This window comes from Pongo pygmaeus, chromosome 23 (genome assembly GCF_028885625.2).
Source record: "Pongo pygmaeus isolate AG05252 chromosome 23, NHGRI_mPonPyg2-v2.0_pri, whole genome shotgun sequence".
In the NCBI taxonomy this organism is placed as follows: domain Eukaryota; kingdom Metazoa; phylum Chordata; class Mammalia; order Primates; family Hominidae; genus Pongo; species Pongo pygmaeus.
Genome location: NC_085931.1, coordinates 40419675 through 40444585, shown reverse-complemented (window position 1 = coordinate 40444585; position 24911 = coordinate 40419675). Strand labels below are relative to the sequence as shown.

Genomic DNA, 24911 nt, shown 5'->3' with positions numbered 1-24911 from the left:
TGTTTTTTGTTTTTTGAGATAGAGACTCGTTCTATCCCCCAGGCTAGAGTGCAGTGGCGCGATCTCAGCTCACCACATCCTCCGCCTCCCAGCTTCAAGCGATTCTCCTGCCTCAGCCTCCTAAGTAGCTGGGATTACAGGCACCTCCCACCACCATGCCCAGCTAATTTTTGTATTTTTTAGTAGAGATGGGGTTTCACCTTGTTGGCCAGGCTTGTCTTGAACTCCCGAGCTCAGGTGATCCACTCGCCTCGGCCTCCCAAATTGCTGGGATTACAGGCGTGAGCCACTGCACCCAGCCCCATCCCCTTCTTTATTCCCTTTACACCTTCTCTTAGTTTGCTGACCCTCCCTCTGCCCCATCCTGACTTGCTCTGCTCACCTCTGATTATATTCTCCCTTCAGGCTAAGCAGAAAGTAGATGCCTATCACCTGCAGCTCCAGAACCTGTTGTATGAGGTGATGCACCTACAGAAGGAGATCACCAAATGTTTGGAGTTTAAGTGAGTTTGGGAGGACAGGGCTTTGGCACATGTGGTCTCTCGGTAACTGCTTTTTCCCATGTAGCTCACTGTAAGTCTGTTTCTTTTTTTTTTTTTTTGAGACGGAGTCTTGCCCTGTCACCCAGGCTGGAGTGCAGTGGCACATTCTAAGCTCACTGCAACCTCCACCTCCTGGGTTCAAGCGATTCTCCTGCCTCAGCCTCCTGAGTAGCTAGGATTGCAGGCGCCCACCTCCACACCCGGCTAATTTTTGTATTTTTAGTAGAGACGGGGTTTTGCCATGTTGGCCAGGCTGGTCTCGAACTCCTGACCTCAGGTGGTCCTCCCACCTCGGCCTCCCAAAGTGCTGGGATTACAGGCGTGAGCCACTGCTCCCAGCCTAAGTCTCTCCTTAAAAAGAAATCTGATGAGCTTAGAAAACTGTAGGATCTGGGAGAAGGGTAAATTGCAAGGGTGAATGTGGGAGAATTGCAAGCTGTGGTTTCAGGCTGCATAAAGAACCTCAGAAGTCTCTCTGATCTTTTTGAGTTTTGAGCTCTGCACTTGGTAAAAAGCAGGTCTCTCTCCCTATCAGGGGTCTTTACATTACCATTGGATTCCTGGTCGTGTTGTATGGGAGCAACTCACTTCCAGTCACATTCTTTTAACCTTTTGGCCCAGTTTTCCTTTCTGTAGTCCCAGCAATTCATTTCTGAAAATGGATTTTATTCTTTGGAACCTGAATTTCTTGCTGCTTAGCTGCCTTCAGGTGAAGAAACTACAATTTGTTTGTGTCCTTCCTCAAAACCAAGCTGAGAGATAAGAAGGAGGAAGTAGTAAATGGGAAGAGAAGGGAAAATGTTCTCACTTCATCAGACCTGTTTATGCAAACTGAAAGCAGCTTTTATCTGTAACAAACTTGACATGTGCAGGGGGCCTATTAGACGTTGGGTCCAGGATATATATATACGTTTTTGTTTTTTTTTTTTTTTTTTTTTTGAGACGGAGTCTTGCTCTGTCGCCCAGGCTGCAGTGCAGTGGCGTGATCTCGGCTCACTGCAAGCTCCGCCTCCCGGGTTCATGCCATTCTCCTGCCTCAGCCTCCCAAGTAGCTGGGACTACAGGCGTTTGCCACCACGCCTGGCTAATATTTTGTGTTTTTAGTAGAGACAGGGTTTCACCGTGTTAGTCAGGATGGTCTCGATCTCCTGATCTTATGATCAGCCCGCCTCAGCCTCCCAAAGTGCTGGGATTACAGGCGTGAGCCACCGCACCCGGCGGGTCCAGAATATTTTTAATAATCATGATGCTGATTGATTGTTTTGTTTTTTGTCTTTTTTTTTTCTTTTTGAGACAGGGTCTCACTCCTGTCACCCAGGCTGGTGCAGTGGCACAATCCCGGCTCGCTGCAGCCTTGACTTGACTTGGCTCAGATGATCCGCCCATTTCAGCCTCCTGAGTAGCTGGGACTATTGGCGTGCGCCACCACGCCTGGCTAATTTTTTGTATTTTTAGTAGTGATAGGGTTTTGCCATGTTGGGCTAGTCTCAAACTCCTGGTTGCAAATGATCTACCCGCCTTGGCCTCCCAAAAGGCTAAGATTAAAGGTTTAAGCCACCACGCCTGGCCTGATGCTGATTTTTTTTTTCTTTGTTTTTTTTTTTTTTTTTTTTTTTAAGACAAAGCCTCACTCTGTTGCCCAGGCTGGAGTGTGGTGGCGTGATCTTGGCTCATTGCAACCTCTGCCTCCCGGGTTCAAGCGATTGCATGCATGAGCCACCACGCCCAGCTAATTTTTGTATTTTTAGTAAAGACAGGGTTTCACCATGTTGGCCAGGCTGGTCTCAAACTCCTGACCTCAGATGATCCACCCATTTCGACCTCCCAAAGTGCTAGAATTACAGGCATGAGCCACTGTGCCCAGCCCTGATGCTGATTTTTGAGAGGCATCTTTATCTGTTCCACAAAATCGTCACATAATAACAGTTAAATATGAATAGAGGCGAAATCTGCATCAGGTCTGTACTTGAGTTAATAATATTGTACCAGTGTCAGTTCCTGGTTTTGGCAATGTATAATGTGGTTAGATAACATAGTATCATTGGGTGAAAGGTACATGGAGGAAATACATTCCAAGTATTATTTTTGAAACTTCTTGGAGTCTTAAACTATTTCCAAATTAAAAAGGTATCAAAAACAAAATAATGTGATGCACTGGTCTGTAATCATCACCCAAATGGAAACTGACAAACCCAGAATACAGCGGAACTTGCGCCTGTTGGGAGGCAGGTGGCCACATGGAAGGAGCATAGGCCTTGAAGTTACACAGCCTGGGTTCAAATCCCAGCTTGGCCACTCCCTAGCTGTGGACCTTGGGCAAGCTGCTTACTGATAGAAGCCTCCATCTCAGTCAAAAAATGGAGATTAAAACTCCCCACCTCTTTAGAGTTGTTGTAAGGCTTAAATGAGGTGAGGATGACATATAGTGGGTGCTTATTAATATATGATAGCTGCTCTTATTATTACTGTCATCTGACCATAACCTGAGCAGTCAACTATGTTAATACAGCAAAGAGAGTTGGATTTTTTTGAGACAGAGTCTCGCTCTGTCTCCCAGGTTGGAGTGCAATGGTTCAATCTTGGCTCACTGCAACCTCTGCCTCCCAGGTTCAAGCGATTCTCCTGCCTCAGCCTCCCAAGTAGCTGGGATTACAGGCATGCGTCACCACGCCCGGCTAATTTTTAGTAGAGATGGGGTTTCACCTTGTTGATCAGGCTGGTCTCGAACTCCTGACCTCAGGTAATCCACCTACCTCGACCTCCCAAAGTGCTGGGATTACAGGGGTGAGCCACCATGCCTGGCAGAATTTCTTTTCTTTTATACATATAAATCACTATGCATGCAACAGTTTAAGCCTCTAGATCTTTTTCCATCTAGTTCTCCCATGCTGGATCTTCCTCATTCTATTCTTATGCAGCTAATGTCTTGAACTTAAGTGCAGACCCTTATATTTATTCCTGTTAAGTGATGTCTTGCTTTCAACCTGACAGCCTAGGCCAGGCTGTAGTGTTTTTATTTGACTTTTTAGCTATTAGTTCTCCTGCTCAGCTTGGAGACATTTGTAAATTTGATAAGAATCCCTTCCGAGTCTTTAATTCATGGGTGAAAATGTTGGACAGCATGGATAAGGATCCTATGGCATGTCACCAACTACCTTTCTTCACACTGAAACATCTGCTAATGAGCATTTGTGGAGAAGACTGGATTCCAGGATCCTAAGTTGTAGACCAGGGCTAAGCAGACATATGTTGGGGGTAACTTTGGGCCTGCTTAAACTATAGTTTGGTTTCCTGAGAACAGCAGCTTGATGTCATGTTTTTGTCTTAGGTCAAAGCATGAAGAAATTGATCTGGTCAGTTTAGAGGAGTTTTATAAGGAGGCTCCACCAGATATCAGCAAGGCCGAAGTCACCATGGGAGACCCTCACCAGCAAACACTAGCACGTCTGGACTGGGAGCTGGAGCAGCGGAAAAGGTAGCATTTCCTCCTTCCTGACCTTTTAACCACAAAGTGTCAGTGCTTTGTCATGACCCAGGATAAGGCAGCAAAACACTGTGGAACTCTCAGAGGAGTTTCTAAGACCAAATCCCATTTTATATGATTAAATCACACTGGATAGTTTAAACTTCACCAACCTCATCATGGATGGGGTTGGGGTTATAATTGCTTAAGGGTTTTTTTTTGTTTTTTTTTTTTTGAGATGGAGTCTCACTCTGTCTCCCAGGCTGGAGTGCAGTGGTGTGATCTCAGTTCACTGCAACCTCTGCCTCCCAGATTCAAGTGATTCTGAGTCCTCAGCCTCCCGAGTAGCTGGGTGGTAGGTGTGCACCACCACGCCCATCTATTATTTGTATTTTTTGTAGAGATGGGGTTTCACCATGCTGGCTAGGCTGATCTCGAACTCCTGACCTCAAGTGATCTGCCTGCCTTGGCCTCCCAAAGTGCTGGGATTACAGACGTGAGCCACTGTGCCTGGCCCTTTTTTTTTTTTTTTTTTTTTTCCAAAAGAGATGGCGTTTCACTCTATTGCTCAGGATGGAGTGCTGTGGCACTGTCATGACTCACTTCAGCCTTGACCTCCTGGGCTCAAGCGATCCTTCTGCCTCAGCCTCCCAAGTAGCCAGGACTATGGGTGCCTGCCACCATGCCTGGCTAATATTTTTATTTTTGTAGAGCAGGGGTCTCACCCTGTTACCCAGGCTGGTCTTGAACTCCTGGCTTCAAGTGATCCTCCCACTTTGGCCTCCCAAAGTGCTGGGATTACAGGTGTGAGTTACCACGCCTGGTCTCTCTTTGAAATTTTAATGCCAAAGACCTTCTTATCTTTTGTACCATAAATCTAATTTTGTATTTGCCTTTTCCCTTATCTATAAGTGTATGCCTGTGGCATAAAGCTTTGTAAACACTATTTCAGGAGGTTGTGCAACATTCTAGTGTATATTCTAATGTATAGAAAAATTCACAAAATTATTCCCCTGTTGGATTTTAGGTTGTTTCCATTTTTTGCTGTCGTAAATAATGCTTCAGCCGGGTGCGGTGGCTCACGCCTGTAATCCCAGCACTTTGGGAGGCCGAGGCAGGTGGATCACAAGGTCAGGAGATCGAGACCATCCTGGCTAACATGGTGAAACCCCATCTCTACTAAAAATATAAAACATTAGCCGCGCATGGTGGCGGGTGCGTGTAGTCCTAGCTACTCAAGAGGCTGAGGCAGGAGAATGGCGTGAAGCCGGGAGGCAGAGGTTGCAGTGAGCCGAGATTGCGCCACTGCACTCTAGCCTGGGCAACAGAACGAGACTCCATCTCAAAAAAAAATAATAATAATGCTTCAAGTCACACTTTAGGTATAAACTTTTCTATACGAATAAAGAGGTTTATTTATTTATCTATTTATTTATTTATTTTTTTGACACGGAGTTTCACTCTTGTCGCCTAGGCTGGAATGCAATGGCGTGATCTCGGCTCACTGCAACCTCCACCTCCCTGGTTCAACCAATTCTCCTGCCTCAGCCTCCTGAGTAGCTGGGACTACAGGCGTGTGTCACTACGCCCAGCTAATTTTTGTATTTTTAGTAGAAGCGGAGTTTCACCATGTTGGCCAGGATGGTCTCTATCTCTTGACCTCGTGATTGGCCTACCTCGGCCTCCCAAAGTGTTAGGATTGCAGGTGTGAGCCACTGTGCCCGGCCAATTTTTGTATTTTTAATAGAGACGGGGGTTTCACCATGTTGGCCAGGCTGGTCTCAAACTCCTGACCCCAGATGATCCACCCGCCTTGGGCTCCCAAAGTGCTGGGATTATAGGCGTGAGCCACTGTGCCTGCCCAGTACTGTCTGTTTTAATCTAAGTCATTCTAAAAATACAGTGGTTTTTTTTGTTTGTTTGTTTTATTTTTCCATAATGAACTTTTCATGGTAACTTTTTCCCCTTTCATATTTGTACAAGAATACTAGGGCTTTTGATTGGCACATCTTTTCTGTTTTTTGTTGGTGAAGTAGCTGTATACTTGCCTTTTTCTGTTATGGAATGTATTCTCTGTTTTTGGTTCATATTATGAATTTAATAAGCACTGGATATGGTTTTTTGTTTTTTTTTTTTTTGAGATGAAGTCTCGCTCTGTCACCCAGGCTGGAGTGCAGTGGTGCTATCTCGGCTCACTGCAACCTCTGCCTCCCCAATTTAAGTGATTCTCCTGTCTCAGCCTCCTGAGTAGCTGGGATTACAGGCGCATGTCACTGTGCCCAGCTAATTTTTGTATTTTAGTAGAGACGGGTTTCACCATATTGGCCAGGCTGGTCTTGAACTCTCAACCTCAGGTGATCCTCCTGCCTGGGCCTCCCAAAGTGTTAGAATTACAGGCATGAGCCACCATCCCTGGCCGAGTCTGGTTCTTAGGAAATTTGTGTCAGTGTCTTAGCAGATGGGGCTGACCTGTCACTCTGCTGTCTAGTCCACTGATTGTGCTGGGCACTGACTCAGCCATCAGTGCTGCATTCTTGTGGCATTGGTCCAGAATCTATTCCCACTCTGTGCTAACCAGGCCAGTCCATGGGCCTCTTTTGGGTTATATAGCTGCTAAGTCCATGTTTGTGAAAGTTTTAGGTCTTACCTCTCAAGCAAGAAATGGAGCAGAAGATGGCATGTGTATTCCCTAGTGGTTACAGAGCAGACAGAGCCTCTGGAGAGCAAGAGACATGGATCCAAAGCCCAGCGCAGTGTTTATTCTTAGCTGGATGCCCTTGGGCAAGTTATCTACTTGCCTGAGCCTTGGTTTCCTCCTTTGGGGATAAGAAAAGTCCCTGTCTTCCAGGGTCTTTATAAGGATTAAATGTAATTATGCTTTTAAAGAGCTCACCAAAGTACCTGGCACACATTGAGTGCTGGATAAACATTAGCAGTTAATCATGGCTGCTACCATTAAGTGGAGTCTGACAGTGAACAGGCATGTTGAGGTATCACTGGGGGATATCAGGTGACAGTGCTCTTTCCTCCCCCAACAGGCTGGCGGAGAAGTACCGAGAGTGCCTATCCAACAAGGAGAAGATTCTCAAGGAGATTGAGGTGAAGAAGGAGTACCTGAGCAGCCTCCAGCCCCGCCTCAACAGCATCATGCAGGTGGGGCCCGCTGGCCTTTTGCTTTGCCTCCACCACTGACCAGGTGCTGCCAGAAGCCATGTCACCCTTTGGGCTTTGCCAGGTCTATTACCCTAAATTATAGTATAAGGATGGCCTTGTCTGCATCCCTACCCAGTTGGTGTGATAAGCCTGTGTCTGGGAGGAAGAAGTGCTGGCCTCAGGAATATATACACACATTGACCTGGGTGTTTTCATCCAGGGCCTTCTCTGGGTAACGTACTTTCTCAGACTGTGTAAATTTAGTTTACCCCCTGCAATGGCCCCCACCGGCCTCACAATCTCCAGGCATCCAAACTTGCTTCCTGTGGATGTCTGTTTGATCCCCCTGACCATGCTTCAGGGTCAGACTGCTCAGCAGATCTTCTCACTCTGAAAAAAACTTTACTCATGAGGAAGAGTCCACACTTTACCTGTAAAATATAATGTCTTTCTATATAGGTGACCCACTTTTTATTTGCTTTGCGAAGCCAGATTTGGTCTAAATCCTTATAATTTTATGAAGCAAGGTAGATGGCTAATATGAAAGAACTTTGTAAAAGGATCCTAGAGATAAATTTGCTTTTTTTCTTAGGATTTGGCAAGATCTATATTTCCTTTCTTCAACTCTAACCGTAGAAGGAGAGTTGTTGACTGCTTGTGGTGCCTCATGCCTGTAATCCTAGCACTTCGGGTGGCTGACGGGGGACGATCACTTGAACCCAGGAGTTTGAGACCAGCCTGGGCAATATCGGGAGATCCTCCCTCTACAAAAAAAAAATTAACTGGGCGTGGTGGCATGTGCCTGTCATCCCAGCTACTTGGAAGGCTGAGGCAGGAGGATCGCTCCAGCCTTGGTGATAGAGCAGAAATTAAAAGTTTTGGTTGTACTTAACCAAAGCCTCTGCACGGTGAAATTTTCTCTTGTTACCTGGAAACTTTCTAAATGTCCTTAAGTAGGGTACAGGTTAAATAAATTCTTGTATGGTACAGCCTTAGAGCTGTGATGAAAGTGTGGAATCAAACCACTGATATCGAACCACTGACAGAATAACTGAAATATGAAAGAAGATCTGTCATATTATTAAATAAGAAATGCAAGTTGTAGAACATATAGTATGGATTCATTTCTATACCTTGGTTTACAAAGTACCTGTAGGGATATATACATGTAGGAGTTGAATATATGCTTGGAAAAGTCTATATTCATACCAAACCATTAGCAGCTACCTTGAGGACTGGAAACTGGGATCTTTTGTTTTACAAACTTGAATACCACTTTTTTTTTTTTTCCTTACCCACCTTTGCCACCACCCCCCATGACTTTAAAATGCCTTTTTTTTTTTTTTTTTTTTTTTGAGACAGAGTTGCTCTGTCGCCCAGGCTGGAGTGGAGTGGCGCCATCTCGGCTCACTGCAACCTCTGCCTCCCAGGTTCGAGTGATTCTCCTGCTCTGCCTCCCAAGTAGCTGGGTTTACAGGCGCCCGCCACCACACCTGGCTAATTTTTGTATCTTTAGTAGAGATGGGGTTTCACCATGTTGGCCAGGCTAGTCTTGAACTCCTGACCTCAGGTGATCCGCCTGCCTCGGCCTCCCAAAGTACTGGGATTACAGGCATGAGCCCCCGCATCCGGCCTAAAATGCTTTTTTTTTTTTTTTTTGAGACAGAGTCTCGCTCTGTCGCCTAGGCTGGAGTACAGTGGCATGATCTCGGCTCACTGCAAGCTCTGCCTCCCGGGTTCACGCCATTCTCCTGCCTCAGCCTCCCGTGTAGCTGGGACTACAAGTGCCCGCCACCATGTGCAGCTAATTTTTTGTTTTATATTTTTAGTAGAGACGGGGTTTCACCATGTTAGCCAGGATGGTCTCGATCTCCTGACTTTATGATCTGCCCACCTTGGCCTCCCAAAGTGCTGGGATTACAGGCGTGAGCCACCATGCCCGGCCTAAAATGCTTTTTATTTTACTTTATATATTGCACAGTTGATCCTCATGCACTGTGCAGAGTCTGCAAACTTGAAACTGAAGGCGATCTAGTTCAGTCATTCCTGAGTCAAGAAAAAAAAGAAAAAAAAATAGAAGAAAAGCACACAAATAAAATCTCTGAAACAAAACCTGAATTCATTGCCTAAGGTCTTGAATACAACTTTTAAAAACAATATACAATATGTTACTTTAAAACAGAGTTTTATATACAGAAAAGCATATAACTCGCAAGTGTATGGCTCAATGCATATTCACTAAGCAAACACATCTGTATAACCAGCACCCAAAATCCCAGAGAAAGAACATTAACAATTTCCTGGAAGCTCCTTTATTCCCCCTCCCAGTCCCTATCTTCCCTCACACCCCAGTAACCATAATCTTGACATCTTAACATCATAGGTTAGTTTTGCCTGTTTTTGAACTCTAAACAAAGAGAATCATAGTATATACTCCTATGTCTGGCTTCTTTTGTTCAGCAGTATATTTCTAAGATTCATCTGTGCTATTGTGAGTACAAGAGTTTGTTTTCATTGATGTTTAGTAATTGGTTGTTTCCAGTTTAGGGCCATTTCAATAGTGTTGCTATGAGCATTCTTATACATGTGTTTTGGCATACATGTGTACATCTGTCTGTTGAATATATACCCAGGAATGAAATTACTAGGTCATACAATATGTTATACATATATTTAGCTTTTGTAGACACTGAAACAGTTTTCTAAACTGGTTGTACCGATTTACAGAAATTCCCACCAGCACCATATGAAAGTTCTAATTGTTTTACATCCTTGTCAACACTTTATACTGTCAGTCTCCTTAATTTTGGCTACTCTGGAGGGTATCTCATTATAGTTTTAATTTTTATTTCCCTGAGGACTAGTGATGTTGAACACAGCACGTTTTGCCTTTTGGATAACCTCTTGTGATGGGCCTAGGCAAGTCTTTTGCCTGTTTTCTGTTGGGTTGCCTGGAGATGAGTTTTTTCCCAGGTCTTTCTCATTCTGTAACCTCCTGCCTTTTCACTTTGCTAATGGTATCTTTTAATGAGTGCATATTCCTAATTTTACTAATTATTCTTTTCCTTTATGGTTAGTACTTTTTTTGTGTCTTGTTTAAGAAATCTTTCTATTTAAATCTGTAGTCATCCTGGAAGTGATTTTGTATATAGTGTAAGTTAAGGGTAAAAATTCATTTTTTCTTTCCACATAGGTATTTAGCTGACCATTTATTGAAGACATTCTCTTTCCACTGCTCTGTAGTGCCACTTTTGTCACAAATCAAATGTCTTTGTACATGTGGATATGTGTATAATCTCTGTGTCCATCCTTGCACAGTATCACACCGTCTTATTTACTGTGGCTTTATCAGAAGTCTCGATGCACAGTTCCAACCTAATTCTTCAGGATTGTCTTGGTTATTCTTGGCCCTTTGCATTTACATACAAGTTTCAGAATCAGCTTGTCTGTTTTTACCTGCTGGGATTTTGACTGGGATTGCATTGAATCTGCAGACCACTTTAGAATAAATTGTTACCTGGACAATATTTGAGTCTTCCAGGCCATTGACATTCATATGTATCCACTTATTTTAGACTTTTCATTTCTCAGGTTTTTGTGTAGAGGCTTATATGCCTTTCATTTGTTTATTTTATTTTATTTTTTTATTTATTTTATTTTATTTTATTTTATTTTATTTTAATTTTATGGCAGGGTCTTGCTGTGTTGCCCAGGCTGGAGTGCAGTGGTACAATCTGGGCTCACTGCAACCTCCGTCTCCCAGGTTCAAGCAATTCTTCTGCCTCAGCCTCCAGAGTAGCTGGGATTACAGGTGCGTGCCGCCACACTTGGCCAATTTTTGTATTTATAGAAGAGATCAGGTTTCACCATGTTTGCCAGGCTGGTCTCAAACTCCTGACCTCGGGTGATCCACCTGCCTCAGCCTCCCAAAGTGCTGGGATTACAGGCATGAGCCACTGCGCCCAGCCTGCTTGTTTATTATTTTTTGTTTGTTTTTTGAGACAGAGTTTTGCTCTTGTTGCCCAGGCTGGAGTGCAATGGCATGATCTCGGTTCACCGCAACCTCCACTTCCCGGGTTCAAGTGATGCTCCTGCCTCAGCCTCCCAAGTAGCTGGGATTACAGGCATATGCCACCACGCCCAGCTAATTTTGTATTTTTTTTTAGTAGAGACGGGGTTCTCTATGTCGGTCAGGCTCGTCTCGATCTCCCGACTTCAGGTGATCCGCCTGCCTCAGCCTCCCAAAGTGCTGGGATTACAGGCGTGAGCCACTATGCCCGGCCTGTTTATTCTTAATTGATGTTTTATTGATGGTATTGAAATGGCATCTTTTTATAATTTCTTTTTTTAATTGATTTTTTTTTTTTGTGGAAATGGCATCTCGCTAAGTTACCCAGGCTGCTCTTGAACTCCTGGCCTCAAGTGATCCTCCTGCCTCAGCCTCCCAAAGTGCTGGGACTACGGGCATGAGCCAGGGCACCCTGGCAGTAAGTAAAATAAAACAATTTTATTTTCTTACTGTTTGTTGCTAGTATAAAGAAATATAATTTTGTTTACATTGAGCTTTTATCTACCTATTAGTTCTATTAGTTTATCATGTATCACTTTTATAAATAATGATTTACGGTCACTAAGTAGCCACTTGTTCCTGTGTGGACTGGCTAAAAAAGGAAGAACAAAAATCTGTCTCTTGTGTGCAGGCTTCCCTTCCGGTGCAGGAGTACTTGTTTATGCCATTTGACCAGGCTCACAAGCAGTATGAGACAGCCAGACACCTGCCGCCTCCCCTCTATGTCCTCTTTGTTCAGGCCACTGCGTATGGGCAGGCCTGTGGTGAGTATGGGGCCTGGGTGAGGATGAGGGGCTATGGGAGCAGCAGCTGTGGCCGAGTGAATCAGTTGGAAGCAGTACCTGCTCAGGAAATTTCTCAGTCCTGCCCCGAAGCCCTCAGGTGACAGAAGCTTTCTTCCCTCTGCATTGCCCGGCATGGCTGCTCTGACCAGCTGGCCTAAGGCTGGATTAACCTGATGGGTATTTCACAATGGGTGGCTTTGAGCCATTCGTGAGCCTGGGTGGACAGCTGTTGGGTGCAGAGCCCAGGCAGCCTGTCTGGGCTCCCAGGTGCTCACCCCATCAAGGCACGCTTGGCCGTTAGATCAGTGCCTCTTGCTCTGCTTCAGGGTGGGGGTGCCTGGTGAATACAGGTCTCAGCCAGCTCTCCCAGGCTTTCACCATGCCTTGAATCAGGCTGCATGTCTTTGTTGTGAATTTCCAGGTTAGGTGATATGTCCTCATTAAGCTTGAGGGCAGCCTGCGACTCTGCTAGGGTTTTGAGAAAATTTTAGAGACCCTGCCTTTTGCCCTAATGCAGCTTTCACCCAGCACCTAAATTTTCTCCCCCACCCCACCCCACTGCATCAGACAGACATATACTGCACCAGTGCTTGCTTCTCCTCCCACCTTGGGCACCAACACATTACTGTCTCTCTTCTTGTGTCTTCCTCGTCCTTCTGGTCCTCCCCTCCCCTTTGTTCTCCCTCCTGTTTCCATCATCAGCTCATATGAAATCCTCCCAGCCCCCTAGACAGGGTGAGTAATTTTCTTTTCTTTTATGTTTAAAATCGGCCTGTTCCATTTGATGTTCTTGTAGAATGCTAATATTAATGGCTGAAGAAAATAGTCTGGTGTTTGCCAGTGCTTGATGGGAGCAACTAGTTGTTTGGGGTGAAGGGTGGTGATTCACATAGGGTTGCCATAGATAAGGCAGTGGTCAGCCACTTGGGGGAAGTTTGCCATCCCTCCTTAGTGTGGCTAGGCAAACCGTTTCAGGTTCTTAGGACTATCTGTACCCTTAAGAATGGAGTTGGACGGCAGTGGCCTGTCTGACCTCACAACGCTAGACCCTCAGAGGAGGTCCCAAGACATCACTCAATGAGGTATCATACCTGGTGTATGCAACAGGCTGTTAGCTCATGTGCTGGAGAGGCCAAGCTTAAGTTGAACAGACCTGGTCTTGAATCCTGGTTTATCAGCCTTATGGCTGTGATGTCTAGCTTCTCTGAGCCTTAAGTTTCTCATCTATAAATGGCTATAATAATGTTATTACTCCTGTAGGATTGTTGTGAGGATTAAAAATTTTTTTTTTTTCTGAGTTGGAGTCTGGCTCTGTTGCCCAGGCTGGAGTGCAATGGCGTGATCTTGGCTCACTGCAACCTCTGTCTCCCAGGTTCAAGCAATTCTCCCTGCCTCAGCCTCCCAAGTAGCTGGGATTACAGGCACCCACCACCGTGCCTGGCTAATTTTTATATATTTAGTAGAGACGGAGTTTCATCATGTTGGCCAGGCTGATCTTGAACTCCTGACCTCAGGTGATCCACTTGCCTTGGCCTCCCAAGCAGACATGAGCCACCACACCCAGCCTAAAAATTAATTTTTAATAATTTTATAATTAAAATTTACAAGCAGCTCATTCAGTCCCCACCACTAATGGGGCAGCTACTATTTTTCTTTTTTTTTTTGAGACGGAGTCTCACTCTGTTGCCCAGGCTGCAGTGCAGTAGCATGATCTTGGTTCACAGTAACCTCCACCTCCTGGATTCAAGCAATTCTCCTGTCTCAGCCTCCCAAGTAGCTGGGATTACTGGCACATGCCGCCACACACAGCTAATTTTTGTATTTTTAGTATAGACGGGATTTTGCCATGTTGGCCAGGCTGGTCTCGAACTCCTGACCTCAGGTGATCCACCTGCCTCGGCCTCCCAAAGTGCTGAGATTACAGGTGTGAGCCACTGCACCCAGCAGCTACTATTTTTCAAGTCCCCATTTCATAGATACAGAAACTGAGGCTCAGACAGTGACATAACTTTCCAGGTCGTGTGTTTGAGAATTGGTTAGGCAGGGACTCAGGTCTGGAACTGGACTGTAAGATCCAAGTTCCTATTCACTGTCCTACTGCCTCCCAGTTAAGTGAGACAGTGGCAGCCACGTGCTTGGTATAGTGTAGAATAGAGAATAAGCACTTAGGTGAGAGTCATTGTTTCTGGGATGTGGGCAGGCGTGGATTTCTGGGTGAGAACCTCTAAGACAATTGGCAGAGGAGTTCCATGTGGCTTTAGGCCCTCAGTTTGAATTTCTGCGCTTTGGTGTGCACCAAAAAAGGAGGCATTCACTGCTAGTTTCAGGTAATGCTGGTTTAGGAATTTGTACTTAAGTTCTCTGTTCTCAGTAAATGATGGAAAAAAGAAGACTTAAGTGTCCCACCTTGTTTCCCTTCATCTGGAGCAAGGACTTTTGCCCTTCCACCCTTCGTCAGCAAGGAGCTGGGCAGAAGTGGGAAAAATGCAGCCCCAGAGCTGGCCTACTTGTGCTGCTTAGCACCTTTCCTCAGCAGCTTTCCTACCAGACTTCTTCTTGCCTCCCAGATAAGACGTTATCTGTGGCAATCGAAGGCAGTGTGGATGAAGCCAAGGCTCTGTTCAAGCCTCCAGAGGACTCCCAAGGTAATGTAGTGGTTGGGATTCCTCCCCCAGGGACACCAAGTCACCATCCAAGGTCAGTCCTGGTCTTTGGAGAACTAGCTGGACTAGTTCTGTGTAGCAGGAAGCTTGACTTGAATGTCTTAGCACCCTGGAGTAGACAGGAAAGAGAGCTCACTTCCCGGAGTCACAAGGTGCGGCCCGTGGATTTCAGCCCTGCCACTCACTAGCTGACTGACCCTGAGGAAGGTATTTAATATTTCAGAGCCTCAGTTTATTCATTTGTGAAAACAGATAGTAACACCTCATGTAGGATTGTTATGTGGATTAAATAAGGTAATGCACATACGGCCTTTAGCATAATTCTCAGCACATAGTACCCCCTCAAGTTATGCATGCTTCTACTACTATTATTATTATTTATGTTACTATTATTACCACAGCCGCCACCACCATCACAAGGAGGGGCTTGTGTTCCATCTAAATGACATCAAAAAGCCCGTTGAAAAAAACGAGTTATACGTCATTCTTCTTTTTTCTTTTTTCATCACCATGTTTTCTATACTGAATAAGAAGCAGCAAGTTAATTTATTATTTATTATAGAGAAACTTATTTACAAAAGACAGAGTCAGGGCCCCTTTATGCCATGTGGGTTGGAGTGCTTTAGGGAGCATTTGGAGCCCCCTCGCCTCTAGCTGCCTTCTCTCTGTGTCTGCAGATGACGAGAGTGACTCGGATGCTGAGGAGGAGCAGACCACGGTGAGAACCATTTCCTCTTGTGGGGGCATCAAGCAGCTGCATGCACTGGGGCATGCTTGTTTGCAGGTGCCGTCCTCCCTAGAAGCAGAAGAAAGGTTTGAAAGAAAGGGCTGCTGGGAGGGGAGTCTGACAACCCAGCTACCTGAAGCAGCAGGTGCCAGGCAGTAGGGCTGAGGCCTAGCTGGTTGGGAGAAGGAAGGGGAGGTTGGTATGACCGATGCTCATCAGCTTGGCACTTTCCTTTGTCCAGAAACGCCGGAGACCCACGCTGGGGGTTCAGTTGGACGACAAACGCAAAGAGATGCTGAAGAGGCACCCACTGTCTGTCATGCTCGACCTGAAGTGCAAAGGTCTGGCTGCACTCACCTTGTTTAGGGGATCTGTAGCACCTAAGAGTTCACCCAGCTGCAGGTGCAGAGGGTCCGGGAGCCAGATGCCTATTTGCCCAACAAAGGATTCCCATTTCATATTGCTTTGTCTTTCCTTATTGTTTTGCATGGACTTTGTTTCTTTTTGTTGTTAAATCATAACCATAACAACATAGCAACAAAACTCCAATCACATAAGGCAGAAGCTTGAGAAAACTACACCTCTTTCTGAATCTGGCAAGTCAAATATCTAGAACAAGTTGCAAAAGTATACAGGTTTTAAGTAAGACCAACGTGTGTAATAAATATAAGTAGAACTTTGTATTCTGCAGAGTATATGTTTTGAAGTTGGTTTGTATGAAAAAGTACCATATAATAAAATGTTCTAGCAGTATAAGAGCTAACAGTAAAATTTAAGTTTCCCTCTCACCACAGGTTCCTATATACCAGTCCTAGGTCTCACCTCCAAGGGCAACCATTATTACAGACCTCTTCTGTATTTTCTAGAAAGATTCTTTGCACCTAGAAGCTTTTATACAAATGTATATTTATCTGCTTCCCACTTTATTTTTTACACAGATGGAAATAGGCTCTACACACTGATTTTCTTTTTGCTGTTTGTTTGTTTTTAGAGATAGGGTCTCACTCTTGTCATCCAGGCTGGAGTACAGTGGCATGATCACGGCTCACTGCAACTTCAACCTCCTGGGCTCAGTTGATCTTCCCACCTCAGCCTCCCAAGTAGCGGGGGCTACAGGCACGTGCCATCATGCCAGTTAATTTTTGTATTTTTTGTAGAGATGGGGTTTTGTCATGTTGCCCAGGCTGGTCTTGAACCCCTGGGCTCAAACGATCCTCCTGCCTTAGCCTCCTAAGTAGCTGGGACTGGAAGCGTGCACCACCGTGGCTGGCTTTGAGATAATTTTAGGCTCATGGAAGACTTGCCAAAATAACGTGAGTTCCTATATATTCTTCATTCAGCTTCCCTTAAAGTTACATCTTAATTAAAGATGGTATGATTAACAGTGATCCACACTACACTTAATTTCATTGGCCCAATACTGTTAACAAAACGACAGAATTTTTTTAGTTTCTTCCTTTTTCAATTAATGTCCTTTTTCTGTCCCAAGATCCAAGCCAGGGTCTCAAAGTGCATTTAGTTGCCATGCTCCTTAGTCTGCTCTAGGCAGTGAGTTTCTCAGTCTTTCCTTGTGTTTCATGACCTTGATTAGACTGAGATTATGGATTGGGGGGGGGGAGAATAGCATAGATGAGGTCGTCGCTATCATGTTGTATCAGGAGTACCTGGTATCACTGTGTTATTTCTGCTGATATTGACCTTGATCGCTTGGTTCCCTTTCCATCTTGTATTTGTTAGAAGCAGAGTCACTAAGTCCAGCCCATGCTCAAGGGCAGAGAAATTAAGCCCTACGTCTTAAGAGGTGGGAAGAGTAGCAAAGAATTTGTAGATGCTGTCTTTGCTTCTTTTTGTTCATTATATTACTGTTGTGATTTTTTTTTTCTTGAGACGGAGTCTCGCTCTGTCTCCCAGGCTGGAGTGCAGTGGCGCGATCTCTGCTTACTGCAAGCTCCGCCTCCTGGGTTCACACCATTCTCCTGCCTCAGCCTCCCAAGTAGCTGGGACTACAGGTGCCTGCCACCACGCCCGGCTAATTTTTTGTATTTTTAGTAGAGACGGGGTTTCACTATGTTAGCCAGGATGGTCTCGATCTCCTGACCTCATGATCTGCCCGCCTCGGCCTCCCAGAGTGCTAGGATTACAGGTGTGAGCCACCGCGCCTGGCCAATTTTGTTTTTATAGTAAGTGATTGTAAAAGTCTCTTTGAATTTTTCTGTGATTCTGTTTTTCTTTTTTTGTTATAATTTCAACTTTTATTTTCGATTCTGGGGATACATGTGCCGATTTGTTACACTATTTTGCCTGGTCCTGAGGTTTGGGGTATGAATGATCCCATCACCCAGGTAGTGGGCATAATACCTAGTAGTTAGTTTTTCAACGCTTGACCCCCTCCCTTACTACCCCCTATGACTCTGTTGACTCTGCTCTGAGTGTTTTGACTCATAAATTCTCTCATCGTCCTCCCCTCTAGATGACAGTGTGCTTCACCTGACTTTCTACTACCTCATGAACCTCAACATCATGACAGTAAAAGCCAAAGTGACGACTGCCACGGAGCTGATCACCCCCATCAGTGCAGGGTATTGAGCAGGCGCTCTGGGCAGTGACGTGCGGGATGGGGAGGTGATAAGAGCCTCATTGTGGGGCTGCTCTTGGTTCCTCCCTCTGGCTCTGGAGAGGGCCACGGCTGTGTTGACTTGTCTTGTATCCAGATGGACCAGAAGTCCTGGCACATCGCTGGTATTTAGAAAGCACTCTCTGACTTTAATTTGTGAAGTCCTCTTACTACACAGCAGATGATAAAAGTGACAACAGCATATTTGCAAATTGAGTAGGTGGGGCAGAGCACCAGCTTTTTGCTACCAGTGGAAAGTGTGTGAATATAAAATGAGATTTGGCAGACATTATTAGGTTGCCAAATTTAGGCCACTCTTTCCCTTTTCTCTTTCTCTCCCAAGGTGCTGGGATTTTTGCTCCCCAGCTCAGCCCAAGCCCATGTCCTTATCTGGGTGGTGGGAGGACGGTGTTGGGTCCCTGTGAAAGTTTTGAGAAGAGTGAGCAGAGTCACAGTAATGACAGCCATCATTGCATCCCCAGGAAGGCCCTGACTACAGTGTTCTTTTTTTAATTTCTATTTTTGTTGATACACAATCTCACTATGTTGCCCAGACTGGAGGACCATGGCATGATCATAGCTCACTGTGGCCTCAAACTTCTGGGCTGTAGTGATCCTCCTACCTCAGCCTCCTGAGTAACTAGGACTACAGGTGCACGCCACCGTGCCTGGCTGACTTTCTATTTTTATTTTATAGAAACGGGGTCTTGCTGTGTTGCCCAGGGTGGTCTTGAACTCCTGGCCTCAAGCACTCCTCCCATCTCTGCCTCTCACAGTGCTGGAATTCCAGGCATGAGTCACCTTATCCGGCCCAATCATGGCATTCTTCTTCTGCAAACATGGGTGGGAAGAACAGTCAAGGGGGGCTGAGGGTGAAATAGCTTCCATTCACAAGATCACTGCCCTGACTTCGTCCCACTGTCAGCCGTAGAAAGACCACTGAGGCTTAGGGAGGTACAGCTCTGGTGCCTGGTGGAGCAGGGCTCTTTCCACCCCTTCCAGTTCTCCATGATGATGGTGTCTCTTGGGTTTTAGACTCTGCACTTAGAGTCCACATCCCCTTCAGGCCACAGCAGCTTTGGCTGCTGTGCCTCAGAGTGTTGTTGGACCCCCCAGAGGTGCTCTGGATGAAATTGACCCTGTTCCCATCTGACCCCAGCAGAGGGAGCCAAGGGCTTGCTTCTGAGCACCCAGTTACACTGTCCAGGGCTCTCAGTTCAATCAGGAGTTCCAGGATCCCCGGATCGTGGTAGGGCTCATCATGAACATTCTGCTTGTTCATTTCTCAGGTGCCCTACATGCTAATAACAGGGCTGCAGCCTGGCTTTATTGCATGCACAACTCCACCTCTTCACTAAGCTGTATACCTGGCCTCAGAATCTGTTTCCTTGCTGTGTGGTTGTTAATTGTAATATCCCCTCCCAGGGTGCTTGTGAAGAGTCAGGTCAAGTGCTTAGCATAGAGGAAGCACTTGGTAAAGGACAGCTGATTTATAATCATTGACTCTTGTAACTTTCACAATAGCTCTACAAGGTGAGTTAACTGAAGCTCTGGACAGTTAAGGGGTAGCCTCAAGGTCACAGGTAGAGAGCGGAGAATTATGATTCGAAGTCAGTGAGACCTGTATACCACTGCTGTCATTGCCAGGTGGGCCCTGACCCCCAAACAGGGAGGAGACGTAAAAGGAGATGCCACTGTGAAACCGGGATTAGGTCTTTTAGGCCTTCAGGTGTTGTCTAGCTCATCCTCCTTTTACAAATAGAGAAACTGAGGTCCAGGGAGCATACAACCAATTATCGCGGCACTGGACCTAAAGCCCGAGACTCTGGACTCCCAGCCCAGAAGCCTTTGCTCAAATACAGGCTGCCTTTGGCCACATGAAGACACCAACCTGGCATACAGTTTTATTGATTTATCTATTAAAACATAAGGGTATATTCTCACACTAATTCTTGAATCTCGTACTATCATTCTAATTTCCCTGATTCTTTTCATATATTTTTTGGGGGGAGGGAGGTTTCAGATAAACAATTTTTTTTTAATAGTTTTGTGTTTTGAGTCTGGATCACTATAAGGCCCATATGTTGCCAATGAGCAAAGCTTCTCTCAAGTGTCTTCTTATCAGAAGGTCCTGCCATCTTTTTTCTTTTCTCCTAAGATTCATTGTCTTGGGCTTTCCACCGTCTTTTTATTTGTTGGAGAAAATGGGTCGTTTGCTCTGTAGGTTCTACCTAGTCTGGATTTTGAGGACAGCATCCCTATGGTATCGTTAAATGTGTTCGTCTTTCTACCTGTATGTTATTGTGAACAGGGAGTTGGCTTAGAGACTTGATCAGATTACGTTTTTGAAATTTTTTTGTGGTGGTGGGGTAGGTAGAGGGCAGGACTGTATCATGGCTGTTGTTGAATACTTCCATCAACAGGCACAGGCTCTATTTTTGTGATGTTACTGTCTTGACGACTGTTGCCTAGATCCATTAATTCATTAGAGAATTTTTTAAAATTCTCCCTGACAGAGTCAATGTTTTTATTTTATTTTATTTTATTTTTTATTTATTTATTTATTTATTTATTTATTTATTTATTTATTTATTTATTTTGAGAAGGAGTCTCTCTGTGTCACCCAGGCTGGAGTGCAGCAGTGAGATCTCGGCTCACTGCCACCTTCACCTCCCTGGTTCAAGTGATTCTCCTGCCTCAGCCTCTCAGGTAGCTGGGATTACAGGCATGCGTCACCACGCCTGACTGATTTTTGTATTTTTAGTGGAGATGGGGTTTTGCCATGTTGGCCAGGCTAGTCTTAAGAGTTAATGGTTTTGTTTTTTGTTTTCTTTTTTTCTTGAGACGAAGTCTCGCTCTGTCGCCCAGGCTGGAGTGCAGTGGTACGATCTCAGCTCACTGCAACCTCCGCCTCCTGGGTTCATGCAGTTCTCCTGCCTCAGCCTCCTGAGTAGCTGGGACTACAGGCGCGTGCCACCATGCTGGGCTAATTTTTGTATTTTCATTAGAGACGGGGTTTCACCATTTTGGCCAGGATGGTCTCTATCTCTTGACCTCATGATCTGCCCGCCTCGGCCTCCCAAAGTGCTGGGATTACAGGCGTGAGCCACTGCACCCGGCCACTGAGGTTTTTTTAATCCCTTATTTTTTATCAAAATTTTATAACAAAAATTTGACTGGTTAAAAAGTTTTTTTGTTTTGGTGTTATATTTTTATGACTATAAATAGCCTTTCCTTTTATGTTCATCATTTTTACCAAGTTCAGTTGTCTTAGCCACGTGTTGCAGATATAAATTTTGCCAAGAAGGTTTGATTCCTTCATCAGGTTTTGTCAATTAATAACCTTCATCGTGGGCAGTTTTAGTTCTGTTTTATTTATTTACTAATAGATTGAATCAATCTATTAGTAATAGTCCCTAAACACTTGCTAAAAGACTGAAATGTTTTATTTTATTTTATTTTATTAATTTTTTTGAGACAGAGTCTCGCTCTGTCACCCAGGCTGGAGTGCAGTGGTGCAATCTTGGCTTATTGCCAGCTCCACCTCCCAGGTTCACACCATTCTCCTGCCTCAGCCTCCCGAGTAGCTGGGACTACAGGCGCCCGCCACCATGCCTGGCTAATTTTTTTTTTTTTTTTTTTTGTATTTTTAGCAGAGACAGGGTTTCAACCGTGTTAGCCAGGATGGTCTCGATCTCCTGACTTCGTGATCCGCCCATCTCGGCCTCTCAAAGTGCTGGGATTACAGGCGTGAGCCACCGTGCCCGGCCTGAAATGTTTTATTTGTTTTGTAGTCAGTTCTCCATTTGAGGCGGTGAAGGGGGGCAAAGACCTTGGGGAACAGGGATACTCAGTGAGACAGAGTAGGGAAGAGCTGGAAGCCTCCACTGTCCTGGCATGGAGTTCCTGAAGGCATGCTGGGGCCAAAACACAGGATCGGCATGTGCTGCCCAAGTTGCTCCTGATGTTATCCGTGGAAAGATGAATGAGAACCCCGTTTGGTTCAGGGAAAGAATGGGCCTTGTCATCCTTTGTGATAAAATTACTACATTACCCTCCCACGTTATCTCTTCTTTGCTTGTCACATTTAATGACAAACTGTGCCCAAACCATCCCAGGTGGGCGGCAGTGGCGTCACTATTTCTCTCCGCTCGTAGCACTGGGTCACCTTGTCTCTAGTGTATGTGATTGTATCTTTTTCTGGGAACATACAGGGGGCCTTTTTCTGTGATTAACATAAGATTTGGTCAAAATGAGATAGACATAGCACCAAAGCTATACACTTGTTCTCTCTGTAGCAGAAAGGAGTCTGTTCTGCTTTTATGAAAATTGAAATTATTTCTACTGCTGGTGTCATGGGACTTTGCTCCCCTGAGGTAAGGCCTTAGGCACCGTATAAATCTTGAAGGGATGAGTTTTTTAAAAATTAATGATTAAGAGTACTAGTCTGTTTGATCAGACAATATAAAGCCACCTCTAGCACTTACTAGCAGTGTGATCTTGAACAAGCCATATATTTTAAAGCCTTGAGTTTTTCCTCTATAAAATGGAAATGATAATCCTCCCTCATAGGGTTGTAAGGATGCAATGACCTCAAGCATATAAAGGGTCTGGCCCACAGAAAACCTTCAGTAAATGGTGGCATTGGTCATCAGTGAGACGTGGCATTACCATCCCCAAATGCCCAAGCCTATGTTGAAAAAAGATGTTGGCTGCATTCTCGCTGCTTACTATTTTTCCTTTTCTAGTGACTTGCTGTCTCCTGACTCAGTCCTGAGTTGCTTGTATCCTGGGGATCATGGAAAGAAAACTCCGAATCCAGCCAATCAGTATCAGTTTGATAAAGTTGGGTGAGTCAGCAGTTTCCTCCTCTCCCAGCTCTCTACTTCTGAGTTTCTCTGGTGGCTCAAGCTAAATGCTGGAGACCTGTTAGGGCCAGAGGTGACCCAGAGGATAGGAAAGACCACAGGGTAGAAGGAAATGCTTGTTCTTTCTTGCTTACAAGGCAAAGGGAGATCACAAAAAGGGTGGAAGGATCAAAACTCGGAAACATGCTGGGTGTAGTGGCTCACGCCTGTAATCCCAGCACTTTGGAAGGCCAAAGTGGGTGGATTCCTTGAGCTCAGGAGTTCGATACCAGCCTGGGCAACATGGCAAAACCCTGTTTTTACAAGAAATACAAAAATTAGCCAGGCATGGTGGTGGGCATTTGTAGTTCCAGCTATTGGGGAGGCTGAGGTGGGAGAATTGCATGAGCCTAGGAGGTTGAGGCTGCAGTGAGCCATGGTCATGCTGCTGTACTCCATCCTGGGGGTAACAGAGCCAGACCCTGTCTCAAAACAAAAACAAAAAAAAAACCCTCTGGAAGCATAATAATACGTGATACAATAAAAATGTTTGACATTTTAATTATCCGAGGATTAATTTTTAAAATATTTTCTTAATTGTTAGACCAATAAAGACATTAGTACACTGCCTTTGTATTTGATATTTGCTTATAAGTTGAAGGCTGCAAGAAGAAAAGGAATAAGAGGAAAGTGAATGTGAGAGAGATGAAATTCACAATAGGGAACTGACAAAAGTTGAAGGGCTTTGCCAGCCGCCTGGCTGTGAACATGGCCAAACCTGCAGGACTGGCTGGTTTGTGGGGTGTGAGAGGATGGGAGGAGGCTGTATCCTGGGACCACAGCAGAAATGACTTACAGCACAATTTTATTTATCTTTTCTGCAGCATCCTGACTTTGAGCGACTATGTACTTGAGCTAGGTCACCCCTATTTGTGGGTACAGAAGCTGGGTGGCCTCCACTTCCCCAAAGAGCAGCCCCAGGTCTGTACACTGATCTCATCTAGTTGGCTGAGGAGCTTACCTCCTCTCTTCCTGTATAGACTCTAGAAAGGCCAGGCCAGGCGTGGTGGCTCACGCCTATAATCCTTGTACTTTGGGAGGCTGAGGCAGGTGGATCACCTGAGGTCAGGAGTTCGAGACCAGCCTGGCCAACATGATGAAACCCTGTCTCTACTAAAAATACAAAAAATTAGCTGGGTGTGGTGTCACGTTCCTATAATCCCAGCTATTCAGGAGGCTGAGGCAGGAGAATCACTTGAACCAGGGAGGCAGAGGTTTTGGTGAGCTGAGAACATGCCACTGCACTCCAGCCTGGGCAACAAGAGCAAAACTCCGTCTCAAAAAAAAAGAAAGGCCTGTCATGGCCTTTGGAGTTTTGAACTCGCAGAATGTGTCCCCTCAGGGCTGTGACCTGTCTTTTATCCACTCAGGACACTAAAATGGCTTAGACTTACAAGAGTTCAGGTACGTTTTGCCTTTTCTCTGAGCCTAGTAGCCTTCTTGACCCAGGTAACTTCAGTCCTTGCTCTGGGACTCATGGCTGCAGGCTCTGCTGCCCTTGTTCTTGTGTGCAAGTGCCAAATATGAGGCATGAGCAGAAATCCAGGGGGCCTGGCCCCTTAGCAGAAGCCTGCCTTTCCTCAGGAGTTGGACACAGCTTCTCAAGAACCCAGCATATTGTGTTGTTTCTGCCAGGACTCAACGTCTGGCCTGTCATAGCAGACAAACCCTGCCATGTCTAAAGGGTACCCATCTTGGGGCATGGATAATCCAGGCTGCCGCAGGCAGGTGAGGTGCCTGGAAGAAGGGATAGGGGAGCCACGTGTGTGTGTCTCATTGTCACTCACAGCAAACAGTGATTGCTGACCACTCGCTGAGCGCCAGCCACATGGAAACCACTATGAAACTTCTGAAGACCAGGGTGCAGTCCCGCCTGGCCCTCCACAAACAGTTTGCATCCCTAGGTAAGCTGATGATGGGGCGGTGGTTTAAGAGTCACTCAGACAACATACGGACAACAACAACTTAGCCTTTCACTCAAAACTTGA

The 24911-nt window shown here is 45.4% G+C and overlaps 1 protein-coding gene across 5 annotated transcripts in view; it reads left to right on the top strand.

Annotated features, from left to right (window-relative positions):
• Window positions 1-24911, top strand: part of THOC5 (THO complex subunit 5) — a 49529-nt gene that overhangs the window by 9968 nt on the left and 14650 nt on the right. For 3 of the 5 annotated variants that reach the window (XM_054470237.2, XM_054470238.2, XM_063663068.1), the window contains 12 exons: window positions 406-503; window positions 3871-4017; window positions 7044-7158; window positions 11859-11991; window positions 12715-12747; window positions 14580-14657; window positions 15353-15393; window positions 15644-15743; window positions 17873-17981; window positions 22765-22866; window positions 23748-23844; window positions 24713-24827. In XM_054470237.2, coding sequence (XP_054326212.2) covers window positions 406-503; window positions 3871-4017; window positions 7044-7158; window positions 11859-11991; window positions 12715-12747; window positions 14580-14657; window positions 15353-15393; window positions 15644-15743; window positions 17873-17981; window positions 22765-22866; window positions 23748-23844; window positions 24713-24827 — 1168 coding nt within the window. The remainder of the gene's footprint in view (window positions 1-405; window positions 504-3870; window positions 4018-7043; window positions 7159-11858; window positions 11992-12714; window positions 12748-14579; window positions 14658-15352; window positions 15394-15643; window positions 15744-17872; window positions 17982-22764; window positions 22867-23747; window positions 23845-24712; window positions 24828-24911) is intronic. The other 2 variants (XM_054470239.2, XM_054470240.2) reach the window with 1 other exon arrangement.